The sequence below is a fragment of the Ursus arctos genome, unplaced genomic scaffold (genome assembly GCF_023065955.2).
Source record: "Ursus arctos isolate Adak ecotype North America unplaced genomic scaffold, UrsArc2.0 scaffold_23, whole genome shotgun sequence".
Classification (NCBI taxonomy): Eukaryota; Metazoa; Chordata; class Mammalia; order Carnivora; family Ursidae; genus Ursus; species Ursus arctos.
Genome location: NW_026622908.1, coordinates 45,404,791 through 45,414,904, shown reverse-complemented (window position 1 = coordinate 45,414,904; position 10,114 = coordinate 45,404,791). Strand labels below are relative to the sequence as shown.

The 10,114-nt window shown below is 59.6% G+C and overlaps 1 protein-coding gene across 9 annotated transcripts in view; it reads right to left on the bottom strand.

The window, feature by feature from the left end:
• Positions 1 to 4,096: 4,096 nt before the first annotated feature.
• Positions 4,097 to 10,114, bottom strand: part of CTTN (cortactin) — a 31,843-nt gene continuing 25,825 nt past the window's right edge. For all 9 annotated transcript variants that reach the window (XM_057317307.1, XM_048216238.2, XM_026482965.4 and 6 more), the window contains 4 exons: positions 9,408 to 9,497; positions 7,143 to 7,287; positions 6,433 to 6,504; positions 4,097 to 5,236 (listed from right to left, as the gene is read on the bottom strand). In XM_057317307.1, the coding sequence (XP_057173290.1) occupies positions 5,100 to 5,236; positions 6,433 to 6,504; positions 7,143 to 7,287; positions 9,408 to 9,497 (444 nt within the window). In that variant the 3' untranslated portion in view covers positions 4,097 to 5,099. The remainder of the gene's footprint in view (positions 5,237 to 6,432; positions 6,505 to 7,142; positions 7,288 to 9,407; positions 9,498 to 10,114) is intronic.

Below are 10,114 nucleotides of genomic sequence, written 5' to 3'. Positions count from 1 at the left end.
GAATGTGCATTTTTCATTTACTAGCTGGTCAGAGACCTTAAATTTTTATACTACTTGAATTTGGTAAAAGTAAGAAGAAACGTGCTCTCATGGGCAAACTTCTCAAGAGGGAAATTTCATACTCATTGACCCAGCAAAGCAGCTGGAATCTGTTTGCACTTATAACAGATACTGGAAATAACAATGGTTTAGATAGAATAAAAGTTCATGCCTCTGCATCATTAAAAAAAATATGTACTGAAGCATGCAAGACCAGCGTGGGATGTCATCACAAACCCAGGCTCTGTCTTTCTGTTCCACTATCCTCGGAAGGTACCTTCAAAGTGCCTCATAGTCCAAAAGAGCTGGCAGAGCTCCAGCCATCACACCCATATACCAGACAATAGAAAGGAGAAATGGTGGGAGGGGAGAGGTCAAAAGATACTCCCGCTGTCAGTCCTCTTTGCAAGGACCATTCCCAGAAATCCTCCACAACGAAGTTTCACTTCCAAGCCAGTCACACAGCCACATCTAATTGCAAGGGATGGAAAAATACATGTTTCAGCTGGGCTGCAACTCTGAAGACAGCGGAGGTCAGTAACGAAGAGGGAGGCGGGGAGACGCAACCGGGGGTCTCTGCTGCACTCAGAGGGAGGCAGGGAGAGGCAACCGGGGTCTCTGCTGCACTCAGCCAGCCCACTTCTGAATGTTCCCCCACACCTACTCGTGCCCAAGTGTGCAGTGAGACAGAGAGGTGCTGTCTCTGACGGCAGAGTGTCTATGCGTGGGGCTCAAGGAATGGTCACATTCCTAAGTGAAATTCTACGCAGAGGATACAGAAAAGGATGTGATCAAGATGGACAAAATCGATCTTTTGTTAAAAAGCAAGTTGCAGAAGGCAAAGCACAGTGCGAACCTCCATGATTACAGATTTACTTGTTGGGGCGCCTGGGTGGCTCAGTCGTTAACCGTCTGCCTGCAGCTCAGGGCGTGATCCCGGTGTTCTGGGATCGAGCCCCACGTCGGGCTCCTCCCCTGGGAACCTGCTTCTTCCTCTCCCGCTCCCCCTGCTGTGTTCCCTCTCTCGCTGGCTCTGTCAAATAAATAAAAATCTTAAAAAAAAATAAAAATAAAAATTTACTTGTTATATGGGCGCCCGGGTGGCTCAGCCGGTGAAGCCTCTGCCTTCAGCCCATTTCATGATCCCAGGGTCCTGGGATCGAGCCCCACGTTGGGCTCCCTGCTCAACGGGGAGTCTGCTTCTCCCTCTCCGGCTCCCCCTGCCTGTGCGCGCACTCTCTCTCTGTCAAATAAAATCTTTTAAAAAATTTACTTGTTATACATGCACGTGCTTGTATATAGAGAAATTTTCCTTAAAAATCCCATAAATCATTGGCAAAATCACCGTCAGGGAGTGAGGGAGAGGACAGAGGGGGAAGAGTTTCCTTTTCCACGCTCGACCTCATGGCACTGTCCGTTGTTTTCGACGTGAACTCATAATGCTTTAATGATATAACGTATGTAAGCCAAACACAGTAGCAGTCAAATAAATACGAGAAAGGGCCAGCATTTGCGCGCAGGCCTCCTAGGACTCTCCACCTCACCGTCCTTCCACGCCTGGTCTGCAGGAACCCGCCTCTCCGGCAACAACACTCCAGATAAAGGGGATTTCTGAATAGACTTGGGGGCGGACCTGGAAAGATACAGTTCACAACTATTTTGGATGAAAAGCGTCTGGTGTTTGTATCGAACAGTGAATTAAACAGGGCTCGGTGAGCCGATCTGGAGGTGGAGCCACTCCCCGGAACGCGGCTCCTGAGGGCCGGCAGCCGAGCCCTGCTGCGGTTTGGAAGCGCGCTGCCCTGTCCAGGGAGGGGCCGCGGCTCCGAGCCGCCGCGAGCAGCCGACCACGAACGGCCTCCGTGCGGAACGTGCGCCACCAATACCTCGCTGCACGGCCATCTCACGGGGACCTGGCGCGTGCAGCCGCAGCTCCAGCAGCTGGAGACACATCTGTCCACACACAGCCGTCCGCGTCCTCACAGAGCTCGGGGTCCAGACAGGAGACAGCGTCAGACCGCAGTCAGGAAACGCAGTCCGGGGTCCATTTACTTGGGGCGAGGGGGTGCCTGCGGCTGGCGGCAGGGGTCGGGAGTGACCGCCAACCGGCACGGGGTTTCTGTCCGGGGAGATGGGAGTCTTCGGAGATGTGCTGATGGTGCCCAACTCTGGAAACACTGAAAACCACGGACTTACGCGCTCGGTGAAATGGTCACTTAGGGGATTTGCGAACTGGGTCTCAACAAAGCAGTGTTAGAAGTCACGCGTGATGTGATGCCCGCGACGGGAAAGAACAAGATAAACGGGGGGGGGGGGGGCGGGGGTCGAGGGAGATGCACAGTTTTAGGGAGGGGTCAGGGTGGACCCTGAGAGAGCACTGGCTGGAGGCGGGGGAGTAAGCCTGTGGGGCCCTGGGCGAAAGGAAGCCTCAGTGCAAAGGCCCTGAGGCAGAGACATGTGCCGGCTCACCGGGAGGGAGCATGAGAGGACCGCAGCCCAACTCCTGGGGACGTGGGAGCTGCTCCAGGGTTCCCAGTCCAGGAGGGACATGGAAACATCTTTAGAGGGCACAGGAGGTAGGAAACCCGGGTGGGAGCTATCCCGACAACCCAGGCTAGGGGTGAGGTACTGAGACGGGGTGACAGCGGGAAGGTGGGCCATGCTTCACCGACTCAGCCGACAGGACTTGCTAGCAGGTGGGACAGAGGTGAGGAGGAAGGAGTCAGGCAACTCCAAGGCTGTGGGCAAGGGAAGGGAGCCGCTGTGTTTGTGCTGAGGCGAGGAGCTGCGGGAGGCGCCGGCTTGGGGTGAGACCCGAGTCCAGCCTGCATGAGGGAGGCCAAGGAGCCAGTTCGACGTCCCGGGGGGAGCCCTGGTCTGCAGGGCCATCCCCGGGGTGGGGCCGATAGACCAGGGACGTGTTCAAGGACAAAGCCCTGGGGCACCCTGACCTTTGGAGGTCCGGAAAGCGTCCAGACCACGACGGCCCAGGACAGGGAGCAGGAGCGGCCATGGAGGGTGTTCCCAGGCCCCATGTGGCGGAAGGGCAGGGGCGTGAAGACAGAAATAAGGACAGCTCCAGCCCACAGGGGTCCCTGGGGGGCAGCAGGGGAGCGGTGAGGGGGGCAGCTGGACGGAGCGGGTGCGAGAGGAAGTGGGAGACACGACCGCCAGAAGGTGGAGGCCAGCCGACCGCCCATCGACAGATGGAGGAAGGGGGGGTCCATCTGCACAACGGAACGTCACAGCCATAAACCAGGACACACGGACACCGGCCACAGCAGGGACGGACCTGGGGATGTGATGCTGAGTGACGCAGGCCAGCCACCGAGCCACAGTTCCTGCAGGATCCCACCCACGGAGGTCCCGGCAGACGCGTGGCGGCGGGTGACCCCAGCTCCTGTGAATGGAGGACGCCACAACTCTGGATTGTCCGTGACCTGCGCCGTCCCCGGCGTCTTCCAGGGACGGTGAGGGCGGCACTTCCAGAAGTCTCCAAGCCCCGTCCTCCACACCAGACGTCCACAAGGAGAGGCCCACCTGTCGCCACGGCATCTGGGGAGCCAGGTCCGTGCACACAGCCCCTCCGCCACCACGGAGGGGGGACTCGAACGCAGAACCTGCGTGACCAGGACGGGACAACCACCCAGCTGGGTTCTGCTCACGGAGTCTGTCCGTCTCATCACCCCCAAGCCAGCCTCTGTGCACCCCACGGTCAGTGGCTGCTCTGCTCGTGAACGCCGCTGCTTCAAACCCCAACGTACTGCACCCCGAACAGCACCGTGAGCCCCACCATAACCGCCTCGGGATTTATTGTGAGAACTGTAATTCCAAAATGATTTTTAAATAAACGGTTTTTTATTTTGCTTGGAATTCCTGTCTAAACAACAATATCAGAGTCTAAGTAAACTTTTCCTCATAAAAAGCGCCTTTTAAGGAGCATGCCTCTTAAAAGGGGAATCTTTAGTTTGTCTAAAGCTGATAAAGGTCAAGGGTCAGGAAGTCAACTTTCACGTAGAACAAAGTGGCCAACACCAAAGGGACATCAGCAAACAAGTGGGTCAAAAAACGTTTATTCTGAGCAATTAAAAAAAAATCATACCTATGATATGTGCTACAGAAACTTAGATACAATCATTGCATATAAAACCCGACCTAACTGTGGTAAAGCCAAGGGTTACGCAGAATGCACTTCAGGAAGCAGACGCCCATGTCCTAAACAGCTGAGACACCTCAACAGAATCTTCCGGAAAGACACTGCTCCGGACCGTTGCCGGCACTGACCTGGCCTCCCCGGCTCAGGAAGGTGATGTGCTCCTGTGCGGCGTCCACGGGGAGCGTCCTGGGTGGGAGAACGCACTATTTCCCTATTAGCCAAGTCAATCGATGGCATTTGCCTGTCCCGTGACACGGTATTTTGGCACGAAGAACACAAGTGCCTTGATGGGAAGAACGTTTCTGGCGGTTTACGACACAGAGGGTGCCTGCCTTCCCGCAGCGGACGGCCGTCTTCCCACCCAGCACACCCAGGGCCCGGGCCGCGCCGGGGAGGGCAGTGTGCACGGCTCCGGGTGACGCTGCTTCGGGGGCAGGAGCGGGGACAGGAGTGGTCCTCCTGGCCTCAGGTGTCAGGGGATGGCCGAGGGAGGGAGGGGGAGATAGGGTCTGGGCAAACAGGAAAGCACTCCCCCCCCGGAGCTAAAGCAGCCGCCCGCTGCACCCCTGCCCTCAGTCCTAACCCCCCGACCGGCCTCCCTCCGCCGGGGACAGCGACTCCCGCCCGACACCGCACGCCGGTCCCGGCACAGGCAGCACGTGTCAGGCGTCGCGCCCACTGCCGACGGCGAGGCCGGCATGCACGAAGGACAGCGGGGGGTCCCTGAAGTGACTCCACAGGCCAATTTGGCAGAAACAAAGAAAATGCCTTAAATGCGTAAAATCGATTACCCGAGTCCTCCTAAGCGTGATTACATTAGCAAGTCTGCGGCGTGAGCGTCTCCCGAAGCATCAGCGGACGCATCCCATGTAAGAGCAGCCGTACAGCGGCCTCCCGCCGGCGCCTACGGCCGCAGCTCCACGTAGTTGGCCGGGAAGAGCCCGTACCTGCCCTTGCACAGCCCGCGCCACCAGCCGTCGTCGATCATCTCTATGTTGGTGATGATGTCGTCAGGGTCGAAGGAGATCTCGTCGTCACCCGCTAGGAGAGGGCAGAGAGAGAGGACGGTGACACGCTGACACTCAGCGCTGCCCGGTCTGCCGGAAGAGCGCGCTCCGGCAGCCACTGCAGCGGCCGGCGGCCCCCGGCGGGGCGGCGGAAGGCAGCGAGCCTTCCACACAGCACGGCCTTCTTCCCGCCTGCCCTGCCCGGCCTGCCCCGCTCTGCCCTGTCCCGCCTGCCCCGCTCTGCCCTGTCCCGCCCGGTGCACACCAGCCCTGAGCACGCGAGATGGAGCCCGTTGCTCGGGCTCCCCGACACCAGGCGTCTCCCATTCTCCCACCGGGGAGGGTACTTAGAAGGCGCAAAGGGGAGCCTAGGAAGCAGGCGCAGAGGCGGCCAGGGCGGCAAGTACAAGGGTAACCACACCGCTTCGTACAAACTAGAGATGCCCGATTTCACAAAGTCCACACCCATGTCAACAAATGCGTGGAAACAGGCCTAAGTACCCGGGAGGTGGGGACACTCTTCCCAGGGCAGGACGGCGGCGCCAGCCCAGGGAGGCGGACACAGACACAGCCCACTGGGGGCGGATGTGTGGGGCCGCGGCTGTGGCCAGCAGCCCGAGAGCGGTGCAGAGGATCTCGGGAGACCCACGGAACAGGCTCAGCAGCAGAGGGAGAAATGCTGGCCTTGCGGTGGAGACCGTGGCCCCGCATGCTGGACCGGGGTGGTGGGGACTCCGCAGTGCGGGACAGATGGAGGGACCTGTCGTGTGCCCCGCGTGGTACATGGCGAAGAGCACGAAGCTCTCCCGGGGATGCCCTGCCCTCGGAGCACGGCTGCGGGTCACCCCAGGATGAGAGGCCCTGGGGCAGATCGGAGGCGCTGCCGCGAACAGGACAGGAGGTGCCTGAGACGGCTGGTAGAGGTGGGACCAGCAGCACACGTCACAGTGTCTCGTGCCGACTCTCCCACTTGGAGGACCGCGTGTGCCTTGGGGTGGGCAGTGTCCTCGGTTTCGGGGAGTTCCCACTGGGGCCTCCAGGGGGCCTGGGGCCCCCCTGTGGCTGAGGGTGGGGAGGCACAGAAATGGAGAAAAAAAGGGAGTTTCTGTAACTCCGACATTATTTCAGAACAAGTTACTTCTTAACAACTGTAATAACGCTCTGGGAGTCAGACTCCCAAAAGCAGCGTCCGTGGAGACCCAGCAGCAAGTGGGAACACGCGTCCCTCACCGGCCTGGTAGTCGTACAGGGCGACGGCTGTGATCCCAAGGTCGTTTTCATATTCGTCGTAGGTGTTTTCCTCTAAAAATAAACCGAGACAAGAGCTGAGGTTACCCAAGTACCCTGGGCGCACCCAGCCCTGCCTGAGCGCCAGTCGGGAAAGGGAAGGACTCCGCGTTCAAGGAGCAAACGCACACCTTCCCGACGCCGGCCGGCGGCCATGTGGGTGGGCACCGAGGCAGCTTTCCGAGGAAGGGCTGTTCAGCTGCACACATTTGGTACTTTGGGGAGGGACCCCGTGCTGCCCCAAACCTCACGTCACACTCGGGAAGAAGCTAAGGCTCTGTCCTGGGCTGTGTTCTCACATGGATTCGGGTTCATTCTGCCCACACACATGGAAGGAAACCTCATCTTTAAAGGTAAGAGACCGACTTCAGCGTTCGTCCCACTGAAACATCTATACAATTTCCGAAGCTTAGAGAAATCATCTTTAAGGGCCTCCGCCCCGAGCTGCCGCCGTGAAGGGAGAGCAGCAGAGGTCCCTTCCCCCACACTCTCCCCGCCCCGCCCCGGGGCAGCCGGAGCCTGCCTGGAACCGCCACGGAGGCCACGCCAAGCCCCAGCGGCGTCTGGCGCGTCAGGCAACGGGGAGACAGACACCGCTTTCACAAAGGAGCAGGGACAGAGGGGGATCTGGTGGGGCGCCCCTCCACCTGTACCTGCTTGATAGTGGCCGGGGGCCTCTGCGGCCTCATAGACGGCGTCCGAGGCGAAGGCCAGGCCCTGCTGGCTGCCAGTCTCTTGGTAGTCGGCCGCTTCCATGCTGTACACCGGCTCGGGCTCGGCCTTGAATGAAGCTGCATCCTAGGGAAGGGAGGGGTCAAGGAGACATTTCTGTGGCCCACCCTGGGTCCCAACGCACGACTACCTGTTAGTCCCGGGGGTTCCGCGGCACAGACACGTGGATGAGGAAGCACCATCTGCTAACACTTTGAGAACACTCGATTCTAACCGTGACAGCACCGTTAAGAGGACCATGTGCCATTTCCTGCTGAGTAACCCACGGTCACAGCCCCCGACAGCCCAGTGTCCTGCAGTGACGGAACCACGTGGCCTGTGGGGAACAGCACCGCCCCAGGTCGGGCCTGCGGCTGAAACCCAGGGCAGGCTGGCCCGTGTATAAAGGCACAGGCCGCCGAGGCTGCCCAATATGCCCGAGGACCTGACAGCCCTGCTGTGCCTCTAAGGGCCACTTCACAGTGTCCCCCACCGCACTGCCCCGAGCAGCCCCACCCCCAGCCGGTGGCGTTCGAGTCCGCCCAAACCCTCTGGGGGACGGGAAGAGTGTCCGGCAAGCCACGGGCGAGCACAGACACTCAAAGGAAATCAACACCAGGCTGTTCACAGTCATCGCGACTTCTGACCCTAACGGAAAGAGGTGGCTTTAGTCCATCTTTCCGACCAGGGTCCATCTAAAGGCACCGTCGGGGGGTCAGAGAGAAACGGACACACAAAAAGCCCCAGTAAGAACCAGCAGGGACAGGCACTGGCTTTCGCTGGCAGATGACCATCATGGCTCAGGCAGCCCATGAGAGCCACTCACGGGAGGCCACAGAGATGGGACTCCGCATCCAGGCCAGGCACTAAGTCACTCAAGGGTCAAACTGCAACGGAACGACAGGCCCAGAGCCTCCTTTAGGCAAGCCTGCCCTGGATGATGCCCTGGAGGTTTCGACGCCAAGTCATGGTGTGGGGGCACCGTGCTGGCTGCCCCGAGGATCCTGAGCAGGTCTGGGTGTGGGGGATCCCATCCTGGGCTGCCCGGTGGCACCCTACTCCCTGTCTCTGGCATCAGCACCTCTGCCCCATAGCGTATCACATGGTCCTGGCTGAGCTGCCGGTCACAGGACCCACCTGCCCTCCCGCTAGGTACAGCAAGTCATACCAGTCTTCCCAAAGGACCGACTCTTTAGGGACCGGCCGAGCAATGGAACAGGATAAGGGGAGATGGCTCAAGGCCCCCCTCTTGCCACTGGGTTATGAGCCCCAAGGCCACGCCACAGTGCCTACTAGTCCAGGAGGACACAGCCACCACGCAGAGGGAGCAGCTCACAGAGGGCCCTGCTGGCAATGTGACTACCCCCGAGAGCGAGGCTTCCTGTCCAAAGCTCTCCGGTTCATGAGCTACCGGATGGCTGAGCCCTTTAAGTGTCAGCTGAGCTGAGGTAGCTTCTGTTCCTCACAACCCAATGGCCCGTGAGGACGTCCTGGTTAGACAGAATGGGCAGGAGAACCAGGGCAGTGGCCATGGGGACAGAGGGGACGGGACACAGGAATCAGCCAGGTGGTCATAGAGGCAGTGGCAGAAGTGCTCCCGAGAGGCAGGGCGGAAACCCCGCGATGAATGAGGGATAGTGAGGAGGACAGCCCGTAACTCAAAGCCCAGGAGAGAAGACTGGTCCGACGGATTCGAGTGCGTGGTCACAAGGCACCAATGATGGCAGTGAGGATTAAGGGCCAAGGACAGTCGCCGGGGAACACAACGTTTGAGAGGGACTGAGGGAAGGAGAGCTGGGGAGGGCGGCTGGTGAAGTCAGTTCACGTGGGAGGACGGCAGCTGAGGGCCAGGAAATAGTTTTCTAGAAGGGAGTGGGGTGTCAGATGCAACACAGAGCAAGTGAGATAAAGACTTGAAATGGTCTACGCGGCTTCAGGAGACCCGCCTGGGAGGCAGCAGGCCGGATGAGGAGGGGGCCTCGGCCAGGAAGGCCAGCGGGGTGGCCGCACACGGGGAGAGGATGGACGTGCGGTGCATGCCTCCTGGCCCCCCAGCACTCACGAGGGCTCCTCCCCGGGCTGTCCCCTTGGGTGGGGCACCAAGCAGAGTGGGGTAGGGGACCCCCACTCCATGCACGGTGCCATCGACCTGGGAAGGGTGTCTCTGGGGGGTCAGACTCATTTGCACACTGAACGAAAACACCAACCTCGTAGACAGGGCTTGGGGGCGGCCTCTCCTGAGCGGGCTGAGGAGTCGGGGAGGCTGGGGGCGTTGGCTTCTGGGCTCGGGCTTGCTCCTGTAATTGAAAGGCAAGCAGCGGTCAGGCGGTTACCAGAAAAAGGTCTGCCCAGGCTTACGTGACGGCGCACTCAGTGCCAGAGCAGAGAGCAGGGAGTACAAAGCACGGGGACTCAGCACCCATAACCGTAAGGACAAGGTGAAATCAAGGTCATGCTTCATCCACACACAGGATGTCAAGGGCCTCCAGTCCTCCTACTGCCACCATGCAAACCATGGGGTGCAAGCAGGCCGCCACCCTGTGCCTGGCCCAGACCTCATGTAGGTGACCAGATAAGGAACTCGAGGCTCTGAGCTGCTGCTGTCGGGACGGATTTCTGGGGACCTACAAATGGGGTGTGTTCTACACGTCGAACAGACAGGAATCTCTGGGGGCCAGAGCGTGGGCTGCAGTGAACAGATTAATGGCATCTCAAAGACACGGACACCCCAGCCCCCAGATCCTGGGAGGAGGCGACCTCGCAGGGCTGAAGGGACTGAGGATGCAGGCAGTTACGGATGAGAGGTGGGGAACAATCCCGGATTCCCTGGGTGCACCTGACAGAACCACAGGGTCCTTCCCTCCTGGAGGGAGGCAGAACTCATCAGAAGATGTCACCACGGAAGCCGAGGCTG